The sequence below is a fragment of the Hydra viridissima genome, unplaced genomic scaffold (genome assembly GCF_058129835.1).
Source record: "Hydra viridissima isolate aposymbiotic clone 2 unplaced genomic scaffold, HvirCarnegie_v1 scaffold_6, whole genome shotgun sequence".
NCBI lineage: Eukaryota > Metazoa > Cnidaria > Hydrozoa > Anthoathecata > Hydridae > Hydra > Hydra viridissima.
In genome coordinates this window covers 13,625,342-13,641,630 of record NW_028324305.1, presented here as the reverse complement: position 1 = coordinate 13,641,630, position 16,289 = coordinate 13,625,342, and the positions used below count along the sequence as shown (strand labels likewise).

At 32.5% G+C, this 16,289-nt stretch overlaps 2 protein-coding genes across 2 annotated transcripts; one reads left to right on the top strand and one right to left on the bottom strand.

Moving 5' to 3' along the window:
- Positions 1 to 411: 411 nt before the first annotated feature.
- Positions 412 to 1,979, top strand: LOC149887123 (uncharacterized). Its single transcript, XM_090091478.1, has one exon. It carries the CDS (start codon positions 633 to 635, stop codon positions 1,977 to 1,979), a length of 1,347 nt encoding a protein of 448 aa, XP_089947604.1. The 5' UTR covers positions 412 to 632.
- Positions 1,980 to 3,336: 1,357 nt separating this feature from the next.
- On the bottom strand, positions 3,337 to 15,596 carry LOC145189899 (multicopper oxidase 3-like). The gene is made up of 8 exons (XM_090091255.1): positions 15,487 to 15,596; positions 15,130 to 15,375; positions 14,793 to 15,050; positions 5,489 to 5,798; positions 5,040 to 5,302; positions 4,130 to 4,835; positions 3,604 to 3,819; positions 3,337 to 3,523 (listed from the first exon to the last, which is right to left on the bottom strand). Exons 1-8 carry the CDS (start codon positions 15,493 to 15,495, stop codon positions 3,396 to 3,398), a joined length of 2,136 nt encoding a protein of 711 aa, XP_089947381.1. The 5' UTR covers positions 15,496 to 15,596; the 3' UTR covers positions 3,337 to 3,395.
- Positions 15,597 to 16,289: the final 693 nt, after the last annotated feature.

Sequence of the window (16,289 nt, the reverse complement as noted above, 5' to 3'; positions counted from 1 at the left end):
GGTCTGTTTGTAAGAGACTAGCAGAGAAACTTTCTCAGATATGGATTAAAGCATCAGTTCCTACTATAAGTCTTCGAGGCATAGAATTACAGCTGGAGAAGTACATAGGCAATGTTCAGAAAGTGATTCGATCAAAGTCTGCAACAGTCAAACAAGATGAAATAGAAAAAGATCTTGACACATTGTTTGACATTTGTTCGTGTAAATGCAAAGAACTTTCGTCTTGTTGCTGTCCAATGGTTCTGAAGGTGCCAGCAATTGAGCATGACTTCCTAACTGATCAACGCACTATACGTGTTGGCAGAATAGCTGGAATCGACAAGAAGGAATCCGCACGTGCTGAGAGGCGTTTAAAACGAAAATCTGTTTTTTTATCAAAGGAAGAGACTGCAGTTAAGTGTGCCAGAGTCGTTGAAGCATCTGATAATGAATCAGATAATGAAACAGACAACAATTCTGACACCGAAACTTATTCCCCTTCCGTATCAGATGTCGATACCGAAGTCACATCTACTCGTCTGAAAAACCGTTGTTTAAAAAATATTGCTCTACAAGCAGATGGTTTTGGCATATCAGATAGAGCAGTTGCCGCGATTGTATCAGCAACTCTGGTTGATTTTGGTATAGAACATATGGGGCCAGTGGATCGGAATAAAATTTGCAGAGAACGAAAACTACTGAGAACATCCTGTAAAAATGCTGATTGTAGAATTACTGGATTGTATTTTGATGGAAGGAAAGATCAGACTTTAAAACTTGAGGGGGATAGGCAGACTGTGATTTCTGAGGAACATATTTCCATTTTATCAGAGCCAAATTCAAAGTATGTTGATCATTGTACGCCAACAAGTGGATCAGCCAAATCCATTGCAGATTCAATAATTGATACTGTTGACTGCACGAACCTTGTTTGTATTGGTTCTGATTCAACTAGCGTTAATACTGGTTTAAACAATGGAGTTATACGCAGAATGGAAATAGAACTTGGTCGACCACTGCACTGGTCCATTTGTCTTTTACATCTGAACGAGCTTCCTTTGCGACATCTTTTTCACTCCTTAGATGGTGCAACAACTGGACCCCATTCATTTAATGGACCAATTGGCAAGTCTATTTCAATGTCTGTTAAGAAACCCATAGTCAGCTTTGCCATACTTGTTGGTGAACCTATTATATGCAATAAGCAGTTGTTAAGCAGTGATCAACTGTACTTTTTCGAAATTGTTAATGCGGTGAAGACAGGTGTTGTACCAGATAGATTTAATTCTAGAACACCTGGGCGACTAAACCATGCAAGGTGGATGACACTAGCAAACCGTGTTCTACACCTCTATATATCTACTGAAGATCCATCAAATGAACTAATTTTTTTGGCAAAATTTATTGTGAATTCATATGCGGTTGTTTGGTTTGACATTAAGAAACATTCAAACTGGAATGCTGCTCCACACTATTATAAAATGATAGAAACATCACGATTTCTTCCTGTGCGTTATCGAATAATTGTTCAGCAAGTTTTGAAGCGAAATAGCTACCCGGCTCATATCGAGAGCATTATTCTGGCTATGCTCAAAGACAACCGTCAAGTGATCCGTAAGCTTGCGTTGAAGAGAATTCTTCGTGCTCGTAAAGATGACATACCAAATCGAAAATTTCAACTCCCTGAGATACGATTTCAAGCGACTAGTTATGAAGAACTGATTGACTGGCAAACACAGCCCCGCTTGGAACCTGTTCTGACAAAACATATTCCAACTGTACAAATATTGGCATGGCTTTCGTCAGTTGAAGACATAGTTATTGACATTGAGCCATTTCCATGTCACAATCAAAGTGTTGAACGTGTGATTAAAATTGTGACTGAATCAGCATCTAAAGTTTATGGTCATGAAAATCGTGATGGCTATATTCGCGTTCAACTGGAGCGCCGCAAGTTGATGCCTCACTTTGACACAAAATCTGAATTTAAGAACATTTAAGTATAGTTTCTAATTAACGTTTGCTAATGATATATTGCTTTGACTGTTCAAATAATTTGAACTTTATTATAAATTCAATCAATAAATTATGTAACAAATGAGCGTTTTTAAGTTAATTTATTTGAAAACTTCAAAGGTAAAAATACAAAGTATAGCAAATTAGTAGCGAAAAACGGTTTGCAGCATTGTATTCAGCGTATTTGAGAGCCAATTACTGGAAATTCCCGAAGAAATTTTCCAAATTTTTTTAAGTTATGATCCGGCCTAATATACATGTATATATATATATATATATATATATATATATATATATATATATATATATATATATATATATATATATATATATATATATATATATATATATATATATATATATATATATATATATATATATATAGATAGATAGATAGATAGATAGATAGATAGATAGATAGATAGATAGATAGATAGATAGATAGATAGATAGATAGATAGATAGATAGATAGATAGATAGATAGATAGCACAGGATATGTAGTAAGAATATATACAAATATGTTAAGTATGCTGTATTTGTATTACTATATATTTCGATAACTAAATTTGGACAAACTAACACTTCTGGACAATGTGCGGATCCAAGTGGAGCATTCACCAATCTAGCCCCCTCCCCTCCCTTTCTTCCTTTGACCTACTTGAAAGAAAAATATAATGTATATAGTTGTGAATTTTAAAGGCTATATATATGCAAAGTACAAAGACAATTTAAGTTCAAAGTAATCATCTTGTTTCTCCAACTTCTATATCAACCATTTGAAAATAAGCGAATTTAAAGCAATTTATGTATTTAGACATGCAATTCTATAAATTCCAGAAAAAAAAAGCTCTCATTTTTTATGCTACTTTGTTTCAACTCTTCAACCATTGCGCAGAACTGCTATTCCGTTAAAATCGTTAAACTTATTTTTATAAGTTGTAAATAAGAAATTTATTCACGTATTTTGGTACTTTTTATGCGTTTAAAAGCACCAAAAACATTGTACTTTTAAACGCATAAAAAACTTTATTTTGATAAACTATTTAAGATTCGATTTATCTCAAAAGATTGATATAGAAATTGGTTTTTACTCGTTAAAAACCGAAGAGCCAAAACCCGATGCTTGATTTTTCTCAAAAAATCGCCATTTCTGTCAATGACCACAAAATCATTAAATATCATTCTACATTATTGTCATTCAACAATATTAAGATGACTGTTGTAATGAATATATTGTTCAGACGACGTTCATTTACGCCATTAAATAACTTTCAACATTAAGCAGCAACTTTCAACATCAACATAGAAACACTATTGAAATGAAGAAAGATACAAAAGATACGAAAATTTTTTTAATTCTTTTATCAAGTATAAGTGGTTTAATAATTAGAACATAAACTACAACATTTGGATCTGTAACTGTGACTTTTTTTGTTTACTCATAACAATCAAAGCCACAAAGGTTGCAACTAGAAGCACGGCCATAACAGCAATAACAACTCGGTATATTGTAACATTGGCGCAATCTGAATGTAATGAAATGTATTAAAACGTTAGTAACTACATAATGAGGCTGTTTGAAAACATTTTTTTAGTTTCTTCTTACCGGTGTCAACCAAATTTTCCTTGAAGTAAAAATAGTCTCTTGATTCATCGTTATAAAAGTTGCTGCATACAGGAAAACCTTTAGGCGGCTTCGGCGCCTCTTTGACAGCCTCTGAGATAATCATAGCCATTCCATCTAGCGCGTGAACTTCAATGTGACAATGTAAGAACCATTTCCCTGGGTTATCTGATTTTATACGGATAACCGCATATCCGCCTAAAAAAAAGTAAAAATAAAAACTCTTTTTAAACTTGCGCATGCAAGATGAAACGTTTCAGAAAGCATCAACAAGATTTCCAAATATCATAAATAAAAAATGAATTGTAAGTGAAGTTTAATTTTCAAAATTGAAGACCTTTTTATAACAAAGTGTCTAAACGAGCAACATAACTTCTCCATGATTATAACGTATTATATAGTTTAATAATCAGCTGTTATAACTTAGAAGTTGTTTAAAGTTGCACTGATTTGTCATTGTTCACTTTCACATTTTACAAAGCTCACACTGCAAAGTAAAAAGTTTTACCTGTAGGTATAATAAGCGTATCCTTTCGTGGAGGATTTTTAACATTTAAACCTGGAATATTTCCATTTTCCCACAAACTATTTTTCCATTTCGGTTCGTTACAAAAATTTAGACCACCTCCGCAATCAATATCTTTATTTTCTGTTGCATTTATCAATTTAGCTGTTGTTCTATTTTGAGGCGCGTAATCCATTTTTAAAACATAAAAGCTATGTCCATGAAGATGCATTGGATGACCCCAGCCTCCCCCACTCCCTATATTAGTAAAAATAAATTGTATTGTTTTATCACGCGGAATCTTTAGTTCGTAATGGCAGTAGCACACTTTATCATGTCCACAATCATGTTTATCACAATCATAACCATCAATCTCGTCGCCCTGGGTTAAAGAATTAACACCAGGAAATTCAAACTTTCTTCCATTTACTGCACCAGGAGTTATTTTGCTACCCGGAAAAGCGAAGTTCAGAAAATGTTCTTCGCTGTTTTCTCCATAGGCTGGAGCTGGGTCTTCATCGTCGGCGTTTTGCAAATCAGACATCAGTACACAATTTAAGTTAAAATGTTCAGGAAAGTATTTGAAAGGGCAGTTTATAACTTGACAGGGACTCTCCTTCAAACATTTTAGCTCATTAGTTGTTGGCTCTTTTTTTAACGCTCCTTCGTAGTGTAGAACAGCTTGCACTGTGTGGTTTTCCACATTATCCTATTACAAAATGAATCATTGAAATTTTTAAAGTTACCAAATTTTTATACACGCTTTCTGCTTTTTCTCCCCCATTTTCTAATTTCAGAAATAGTCTTAATATTTCAAAAAATCATTTATATTAATAGCTTACAAATTCTAAAAGCCTTAATAGAAATAAAAATATATTATTTCCATTCAATAATAAACTTTTGTTTACTATACCTCCATACTCTGAGCTCTGATCCAATAATTGTCTATTGTCTTATTAGCATTTAACAAAAAATCAAAGCGCTCTCCCGGATGAACGATAACAGATTCTGCTGAATGTGGTTTGATGTCATAACCGTCCGATGCAATGACACTTATTCCATGCCCGTCAATTGATATGCGCATTGGATATATAGTGCCGACATTAATTACTCGAAAACGGTACTTCAAACCTTGCTTCACTGTGTACCAAGTTAATGGAGAACCATTATCTTTGCCTTAAAGTTAATACACCAAAAATTGTGTGAAATTTGTATGCGTTGTAAAGTATATAATTCTTTTAAAAATTGAAATTTTACATCGTTTTTTTTTTTTAAGGTTTTTTTTTAAACGATTCAAGGAGTTATTTATTGGTGGAATGTAAATTTGAAGAAGTTTTTAATAGCTTTTTTTTTAACCCAAACCTGTCTTTGGATCAATGTATCTTCCTTTCCCTTCTATCAAAGCTGAAACCCATGGTACACCAGAAAATTTGCCTCCGTCAATTGTGCTTGTCGTGTTATAAGGTTTGTTTGCAATAAAGTTACCGTACACCATTTTTAAGTAAACCTCCTCTGAGCTGTGATGGTGCCAGTCTCCCACAGTCATTATAACGTCGGTTAACCTCTCACTATTCGGCTTCGGACGTTCTTTAATTATTAACGCACCAAACGCTCCATTTGTACGCTGAGCACCAACGTGACTATGGTACCAAAACGTGCCTTTAGGTTCAGCCTATTTTTAACGATTGAACAATTGTGTAAGGAAATATGCATAAATGAGATTAAATGTAAGAGTTTAAAATGTAACAGCAACACTGCAGTGCAGTAATTTCATTTTAAACACTTTTTCGGAAGCAAAGTTTACTTATGATGATAAAGCAGTTTGCTCATAGCACGAAAAAATGGAACGACCGAGCTACTTTATCAACTTTTGCAAGCTACAAGCATTCATAGATTGTTTTTCTGAAAAAAATTAAAGTAAATTAAATAGGGTAGACCGGGGCGATTCTACCACTTATTCTGCTTTAATGTTAATTGTCAGATATGAAAAGTTTTTACCTCATACTAATAACTGAATAATATAGAATTATTTATTCTAATTATTGATTGATTTTAAACGCAAGCTGGAGAATTTCTTCTTCTTTAAATTATTTGATGTTTGATTAGAAGAGAACATACTCATCTTCGAGTCACTTGCTGCTAACAATAAGCAAATGCATCCACAATGAGTCTTCTTGCTGGTAACAATAAGCAAATGCATCCACAATGAGTCTTCTTTTCATAGTCATGTCTTTCCATACACTGTTAAAAACGAGATAGAATCGATCACGAATTAAAGAGACTGATTCGTCAGAAAGTTGTTTGGACAATGTCTCTGATCATTTTGTTTTTTTTACCTTGTGACTGCTGTGTGGAAGTAAACATATTAGTTCTATGCCATTAAGAATATTGAAATCAACAGCTTCCAAAGAGATGTGGCTTTTATGATCATTTAAATATAGTAAACATTTTTTCCCATCGATTTTTCGTCGATGGTTATTAAAATTCTTTATATATTCGATAAATATATCTTGTTAATGTAACCCGATTTGTAACTACATTTCGAAAATGTTCCTGTTGGGAACTTGGATGCATCCAGAAGACGTTTTCACTTGAAAATCAAAAATGGGAGTAGATTGGAACAAATGACATTTAAGAAAACATTTTGGATGTTGAAAACTTTTCTTTTTAATAAAGTTATATTCTACTTTATTTTTGAAAGTTTGAAATCTTTTAAATTGACTTATTTTATTTCACTTCACATTTTAATTTCATCGTAAAATTTTAGATCAACTTACCATACTACTATCCCCCTCAACATGACCATGATGTTAAAAAAGTTGTTCAGAAAGCACAGGTATTGTACATATTTTTTTTTTTTGCTAACTAAGAACTGTTTCGTCATTATGTGGCGAAATCCCCCCACAATATTGTACTTTGAAAAAAGACAAAATATAAAATATTCACCATAAACGGCAGTGGATGATGATAACAGATTTATGAAAGCTTTAGCAGTTATCATCAAACTTTGTTTCAATCAATTTCAAAAAGAAAAATAAGAATGCTACAAGCAAAAAGAGTGACACGGTAATTTCAATTAGTAACAGTAAACAGTAAATCATATTTAAAGATTACAACAACCAATAGAATTAAGCAACAACTATGATCAATCAATAGTTAGTAGATGATAATGTAAAAGTAATAAATATTACAGGTCACGTTTATTACAAAAATGATAAAAACTACCTCTTTTACTCGCAATTTCAAATGTGGCGAAATCCCCCCGGTCTACCCTACTAATAATTATTAAATTACTTTTTTTAGAGCATGACAAACCTTTTTTTTTTTGGTTTCAAAGTGAATGCATTCATGTTATTATTGAACTGCTTCACAATGGGCTAGGAAATTTCCGAGCTCTTGAATACCAGAATTCTCTAGCCTATAGCAAAGCCGTAAAGTTAGTGTGTGTTTTCTAAAGTAAACGGAGGTATTGACTATTATGTCCTAAAATATTAAGAGTTAGAAATGTTTTTTTAGTGAGATGTTTTTTGTAGAATGTTTTTTCGGAGAGATGTGCTTAAACGTGTTGTAAAAACAATTAAACTTTTGTCAGAAGCATTTCGAGAATTTAAAAATTTTAAATTTTGAGAATTTAATAGCTTAAGATTCATCTACCAGTTGAGTGTATTGCATCACCAATTCTTCGATTTAAAAAAATTTGGTATTTTGAGATGAAGCTTTACTTTCTAAAATGAAATCAAAAATAGTTCCATCACGTGGTGCTGACAACTAACATATTGTGGAATAAGGAAATCTTTCTGAATGAATTTGATTAAGAAAAATCTTTCTAAATGAGTTAGTTTGATTCAGTAAAGCTGCTGCATCACCTTTAGAATGTGCAGCAGTTTTATCACAAATAATCCTTCTGTGATACCTCACAAATTAAAGCCATTCAGCAAACCATAAGTACCATTGACTTTTTTACTTTTGGTTTTACCATTTGGTAATAAAACTCCCGGTTTTTTTTTTTTTCACAGTTTTTTAGAACTAAAACTTGTATTTATTTTCCGTCAATATTTTTACCATCAAAATGAAGAGTCCAGAACTTTTTTTTTCAGAGTGTTTTTTAAATTTTCTTTTGTTATATATGCTCCTCTCAAAACAACTCTGATCATCCAAACTTAGTCAATTTTTTTCTCATTAATTGTATTAAATATTTTGTTCAATTCTTTCATTTCCTTCTAATTGGATTTTTTTTTTTTTTTTTTTTTTCTAATAATTTGAAGCAAGACTTTTCATTTTCCAATTAGCTGACTTGTGAGTTACTGAAGGGATATTCAATTTGTCTCACGGTGCAATCATCTTTTCAGCAATAATTTTACATCAAACAAACGTTTTTTCTTTTATGAAAAGTTTTTAAAGTTCTTAATATTGATATAAAACATGATCTTTTTTAAAATAACTGCTAACCGTTCGCTTTCAGTTTAAAAAACTTTTACATTTACTTTCACTGAACGTCGGCTTTTCATTAAATTATATAAAAATGTTTACTAAGTTTTAATGACTATTCTAGAGCTCCCTCAAAGCCCCTAAAGATAAGCCCCAATTTCCTGCTTAACCCATTAGTGCCTGAGTTTTTTGTTACATTTTACGATTTATAGAGATGGCACGAATGGGTTAAAACATTAGCACATTTTTGCATTGATTGCAAATTTCATAAACAAGCAAATTAATATTATGATATTGACACAATTTAATATGTAATATTGACTGTTATAATTATTTTTCTGTTTTAGTTAAATAAATTAAGACTGAAATGTTGACAAGAAGTGGTAAAAATATAGAAACTGAACTCAAGTCTTTGCCAACCAGTTCCAGTTGTTTGTCAGACACAACCGACTAGCCTTCACCGTCGTCATCATCATCTACAACAAGGCCTGTTACTCGTGCCTCTACTAAGTTTTGGTTAATTGGACACCCATCACCATCAATAACTTGTTCCGAACTACCCGATTGCAGACAGGTTTTGAAATTTTTTCTTTTTTTACGACGCGATGAAGAAAATGTCCGAAATCATGTAACAAATCAAGAAATTGGCTATATAGTAATCGACGCTGTTGTAACTTTCTGGAACATGGCACGCATCAAGACAAAGACAAGACAAAATTCGGTGTTAGATCTTATGTGTCTCTGGAATGAGTGGAACCGCTTGTTGAAGAACAAGAATCGCGAATGTGATGCTGGCGGAAAACGTGTTAACTTCTTGGCCAAGTTGGATAATCTTTTTGATATTGGATCACCTGATGCCATACAGGAAATCATGAAATCCAGGCTACTGACTGCCCAAAAGAAAGATGATGATGTTGCATTCTATTTAGATAAAAAAAAAAAAAAAAAAAAAAAGACAGAAAGGCAACCATGGACGGGTATGACAAAATCTTTGAGATTAAAGCAAAAATGAAAGAAGTCAGATATAGTCGGAAAATCATACTTAGAGATGAAGAAAAAGAAAGAGTAGAAAAAGAAGGTAGACAGGATGATCAGGATAATGAGGACATGGAAGTTAATGACGAAGAACAGAATATTAATGAAAGTATTGCTGTTGCTGAAGTAGATATCGGTTTAGGGTGGGACTTGAATTATGAACCTCCAATGAATAGACGATCAGAATTTGTTACTCTTCACCTCCCCAAAAGAATTATGCAATGCGAGGAAATCATTTCTGCAACAGACAGGATGAAATTGTCTGATAATAAAACAACTATGATTGTGTCTGCTGTAATTAAAGCTGCTGGTGGAAACTTGGACGATTTTGATATCTCCAGATCGACATCTCGTCAAAGTAGAATGTTAAATCAATAGAGGATTGCTGAGAGTGTTATAGATAATGTGAGGCTCAACCCACCTCAGTTTGGTCCCCTTCACTAGGATGGAAAAATGATAAAAGACATACTTGTCGTGCAACATGAACAGTTAGCTGTGCTTGTGTCGGGTGCTCCAGAATACAGTGAGGGAAAATTACTTGGTAATCCCGTTCTTGTTGATTCGAAAGGAGAGAATCAAGCAAATGCAACATTGGATCTCCTAGAAGCTTGGGATCTAAGCGACAATATTGTGGCATTGGTATTTGATACCACTGTCAGTAATAGTGGCATCCACAATGGTGCTGCTAAATTGATTGAAGAAAACTTAGGTCAAAAACTTCCCTATCTTGCCTGTCGACATCACATTTTTGAAATCTTTGTCGGAGCAATTTGGAAGAAATTATTTGGAAACATTTTTGGTCCAGAGAATAAATTCTTTGCTGAATTTAAAACTGCTTGGCCAGCATTGGATAAACAGTTGCCAATTGAAACATTAGCTGTTGAAGGCACCTGGTTGCAAAACCTCAAAGAACAGACCATACAGCATTTGACACATCTACTTGCTAAGGAAGATGCTACAACATTTCCAAGAGATGACTATCGTGAATGTGCTGAGAACACACTGATCGTCTTTGGGCGAACTCCACCGCGGGGTATACACTTTCTTAAACCAGGAGCTATCCACCAAGATTGGTGGATGGCATGTAACATTTATGCGAACAAAATGTTCATGTTTTCTAAACAATTGCCTTATGATCAGAGGATGACAACCAAACTTTTTAGAATGAACAGATATCTTTCTCTTTTCCACACACTAGCTTGGACAAAAGCTAGCATTGGTGCTGATGCACCTATGAATGACCTGCAATTCATCCACGACATGATGGACTACAAAGAAATAGACAAGGAAGTTGCTGATGTCATTCTTTCTAAAATAACCAATCACCGATGGTATTTGACAGAAGAGGTAGTTCCATTTGCTTTCTTCAGCAAACATGTTAGTTCCACTATGAAAAAAGATATGGCAGCCAAACTCTTGGAAATTCCAGTACCCGAAAATTTTCGTCTTCATAAGCCAGTTTTTCGTCAAATCACTCGTCAAGCAGGTTTGTCAAATCTTCTGGGACCTGAATCTCACTCATTGTTCAGCATTCTTGGCATCAATACAGATTGGCTTGCTAAACCAATTGAACAGTGCACAGAGCAACCAGGATACAAAGAAGCTGAAATGTTTGTTCGTACGGTAAAAGTTGTAAATAATACCGCAGAAAGAGGAGTTAAACTGATTTCAGAATTTGCTACCATCATAACCAGTGATCCAGAACAAAGAGAATGGTTGCTGCAGGGCGTTGAAAATCACGGGCAGCAATATCCTGACTTAGGCAAAAAAACTCTTGGACAATGAAACAACATTAATAACATTCAGAAAGACAGTCTTAATTTTAGTTTTGGGGTTCTCGTCTGATAATTTGACTATAACTGTTAACCAAAAATGCAGAACTAGCTTGGTTAAACTGGATAATTTAACATATATTATGCAAGCTGCTTTTGTTTGGCTTGATTTCTGTGGTTTAATTTCTAAATACTTGAAAAATGAAACTCGCAATAATCATTTCTCTGTGTTTTAACTAAAAAAGATACTGTTTTAAACAGGAAAAAGGGGCTTGTCTTTAGGGGCTCTGAGGGGGTTCTAAAATAGTTATTAAAATTTGATAAAAAAATTTTTTACATACTACACAAACACTAGAATGGGAAAAAATTCAATTTGAGTGGTTTTAAAAATTTTTTGCATAGTGGACACTCCTAATGTCTATTATTTTAAAAGATGATTATAATTTAAAAACTAACATTTAATCCCTGTTACAAATATTCGTTAATTTGTTTTCTTTTGAGCATTGAAATCTTCCTAAAACAATTCAAATTTAAACTTTTTTTTTTTTTTTTTTAAATCATTTTTTTAAATTTTGCATGAAAGTTTAACTTTTAACTTTAGGATAACAATATAGAACCTAAACATTAAAAAAGATAAATAAAAAAAGTTTCCTTGTCATTAGGATTTAAAAACAGATGACCACAGCCAGGGCCGCCGAAAGGGGGGGGGGGGGCCAAAGGGACAGCTTGTCCCGGGCGGCAGATGTCGATGGGGCGCCAGATGCCAAAGTAAAATAAAAATAGTTTTTTTAATCTTAAAATGCCATAATTGAAATGTATATATAGCTCGCGTTATATCATTATTTTTAATTCCTTGAAAAAATAACAAACTGTGAATACAATTTAAAAATAATTCTATTCAGAATTTAGAAAGTAATAGTAAATATTTTTCAACTCTTTACGATCAACTTATTTATGGTAATTCATGTTTAAGATTTATATTTAACTATTGAAATATTGATTTATGACATTAGCTTTTTGAGATTGAGTTTATAATTTTTTGATGAGTTTGCGTAGTTGACAATGCTATTATTTTATTGATGCGTACGGTTATTTACAGTAACTGTTAATAATGAATCGTAAAAAACTTTCTGGTGCCCAAAATAGGGCATTGGCTTCCAAAAGGGTAAAAGAATGTGAAAAAAATAAACAAATGCTCCAAGAATTACGTTGGTTTGTAGGTGATTTAGTAGAAACATACAGGTCTATATATATATATATATATATATATATATATATATATATATATATATATATATATATATATATATATATATATATATGTTATTATATTCGTAAATTGCTTCGAAAATAACATAATATATATATATATATATATATATATGTTATTTTCGAAGCAATTTACGAATATTTTCGAAATTAATCATTTTTCACACAATGCCAATATCCGTTGCAGAGGGTGAAAGATCTTTTAGTAGACTTAAGATTATAAAAAACCACTTCAGAGCCACCATGGGACAAGAGCGACTTTCAAATCTTATGATCTTGTCTATTGAAAATGATCTCGCGAAATCATTGTCATATGATGAAGTAATTTATAATTTTGCCTCGAAAAAAGCTCAAAAATTTTATTTAAGTTAGGAATTGTTTATGCTGCGGTTAGTTAGCAAAAAATGAAATAAAGTTAAAGTAGCTATAAAGGCATAATGTACTTTTTTGCTTCTATGCTAAGTATATATATGAAGCGAAATCTATAAGGGCGCCAAAAAAGGTTTTGTCCCGGGCGGCTTGAAGGCTCTCGGTGGCCCTGACCACAGCTAAAAGCTATTATTGTCTTCTTTCGCTTCGGTTAAACAAAAAACAATTATCCCTAAATATAGTTATTAGTCTTTAAGTCCCAGTACTAAGAAACTAAACCAACCCCTTTTTTACTAGTCATGTGAAGTATAAAAAAAACGACTCTCATCACAAAGCCAGCGTGTTGTTAAAGACAATCACTTTGAATTATTTTATAGTGTGAATTTTATAAAGACCATGGTAAATAACTGGGAGCGTTTCCGCATCTGAAAAATGCGTTAAGAATTTACCTTACCAATCCAACAACAAATTGCTGATGAGAGAGATCTTTTCAAAATAAATAACTTTTCCAGAAAAAAGAGAAAAAATCAACAACAAAAAAAAAAAACTCTAAAGAAGCTAAAAAAATTTAAAAGGGGATCTATAAAGAAACGAAGAGTAATTGAAAACTGTGTAGATTTCTGTGGACCAACAGAGACATAAGGTTTAATTAAGTAGATTATAACTTAAAAACAGAAAAGATTTTTAATTCCTATTATCATAAAACAAAAAGTTTTAATTAATTCAATTTGCCACATATCACGTACACATCCAACATAAGAATATTTTAAAAAAAAAAAACTCAAATGTTACAGTTGTAGACCTGGTTGTTATATCATAATTTCCGCTATGATTAGCATTTAAATGAAACATTCAAAATTTAAAAATTTAAACAGCGGTGAAAACCATGTTTAATTTTTAAATTCTAAAAATTTCTTTAACTTCTAAAAACTTTCACTTTTTAAATTTGTTATCCCGTTGAAAAAATGGCAAATATTAAAGTTTTCGTATGAGTTTTTAGATTTTTGAGATTGAGTTTAGAGTACATTAAGTTGGTCTAAAAGTATTGTTTCCTATACATTTTCTTATTTTTGGACGACAATCTTTTATAATCTGCAATTAAAATAGAGTGGTGCGAAAGTAAAATTGCGCCATATATATACACGTCTTTTTGAGCCGTCTTTAAGATGTCTTAAATAAGACAACTTGAAGACATTTTGAATAAGACGACTTACAGTGTTTCATTTTAGACCAGTTTAAGACACCTTTAAGACAAGTTTCAAGTTGTTTTAAAGCTGTCTTTAAGATAACTAGTTGTTGAGTGGGTGTACTGCATAACCTAATTATGTGGAAGCTTCTCTAATCTCAGATTATCTCCAAATTACTGAGGGGCATTAAAAAATATTGTATTGAGAACTTTTTTTTCACCTTTGTTCGACCATCGCGGTGACGAAAATAAATACAACTAACATATCTTCTATTTAGTTAGTTCAGATTTAACTTAATAAACGGGTAGTGCTGCAAATTTAACTTTCAAATTAACATTTTTTATGTTATCTAAAAACTCTGAAAGTGTAAAAAATGAAAACGGTATCTTTTGTTATTTGCCCCAGATAATGATTTCCGTTAAAGGTGTGATAAACAATATACAGGATTTAGCCTCAATAAGTGCAACAGAAGCAAAAATTTTAATACATTTTTGTCAAAAAATTTAAAATTCTCGATTTTTGAAATTTAAGTATTAAGAAGTTTTAAAATTTTTCCTCTATTCTATGTATTGAAAAGAATTTCATTGAGTTGAAAAAAAAAATCACCTTGAATTTGTATGTAAACGTCTGACCAGCAGAAATAGGACACTGAGATATCCATCCGACCCCGTCCATAAAAGGAGTACCCTTTTGATGCAACCCGTGCCAATGCAGTGTGGTTACATCACTGAGCAACAAGTTTTTTACATGAATGATCAAATTCTGATGCTCATACACAACGATAGGTGGTCCAGGCAAAGTGCCATTAATAACAATTACCATACGGTTCTCTCCATCTGCTGAAATTACTTCGTCATACGGTATCTTAATAAACAATATTTAACGTGTTCAGCTCGCATTTGTTGTGTTTATCTTAAAAAACTAAGCATTTAAGATAACTAACCTTTGTTGCGTTAGGTCCAGGAGATTCGTTATACAAGTACAAGTCTCCATTAAACGGATATAGCAAATCTTTCTTGTATATCATTGTTAGTTTTTCCTTCAATTCTAACCAGTATTCACACTCGTTCTTTTCTGGAGCGCATTCGTCATATTTATAGTCCGCTGGTATTTCGATTCCATTAGTCAACTCGTAAACAATAACGATTACAACGAATGCTCTGCGTAACATGGTCTTCGTCCTAATACGCTAATTTTCGTTGTTTTAATAAAAATTAATGTTAAAACAGTTCAAAATGCAGCTGTGATGCAGATTTATAGACAGCGATAAAAGAAAGTAAAATAAGACGTGCATGCTTACAAATAACATGCCAATAGCGTGGCTTAAAAACGTGCTGTTTACAAGTTGTTTTTCTTGACAATAGCATTTTAACTGCAATTTTATCAGGATGTTAATTCCAAACGATAATAATAGAAAATATTCCATTAAAGTCCTGTTATTTATTTTGCTTCTGTTGTTTGCTTGTCAAACAAAGACAAAATCAAGAACCATAAAAATTTTATAAGCTTTTATTCTTCGCAACCGAAAATTTCTGTATATTTCTGCTGTATCTGACCTAATATGTAAAGCAATACTCTAAAGAAAAATAAATGCTGAAATAATTCTTTCTCTCATACCTCCAACTATTCTAATAATAAATCGACGCTTATAACCATGAAAGATTAAGTAATCATGTGTGTGGTACAGCGGTTAAAATAAAATGGGTCTGGTCTCTCGTTAATATTTAGTGTTTACACAAATTGCAATCCTCTGGGGTTAGTGTAATTCGTAAGATTCTTGATTGATCCAAAAGTTATGCAACGTTTACCCTTGGGAATACAATATTAGTTAAACGTTTTGTAAATAGTTAAGTAATCCCAAATGGTGTGAATAAAAACATTTCTGGGTGATGAAAATTGGCAAAGAAAAAAGTTGCAAATACAAAGTTTATCAGAGAACTTTTGAAATACTTTTTAGCTTGCAACATGGACACTCACTAAGCCTATTTTAATAAGTGCTAATAGGACTGAGTATTTAAATTTTGTCAAGTTTCCATGAAATTTCAGATACTCTCATTTTAGCGGAGGGGTGGAGAGAGGAGAGAGAAAGCTAGGTAAGTTCCA

Bases quoted from the DNA above. Each gene is read 5' to 3' on its own strand.
- LOC149887123 (XM_090091478.1), top strand. From the start codon at position 633: ATGGGGCCAGTGGATCGGAATAAAATTTGCAGAGAACGAAAACTACTG.
- LOC145189899 (XM_090091255.1), bottom strand. The intron at 4,836-5,039 runs GTATAGTAAACA...ATTTTGTAATAG, and splicing joins TCAGAGCTCAGAGTATGGAG to GATAATGTGGAAAACCACAC. The intron at 3,524-3,603 runs GTAAGAAGAAAC...CATTACATTCAG, and splicing joins GGAAAATTTGGTTGACACCG to ATTGCGCCAATGTTACAATA.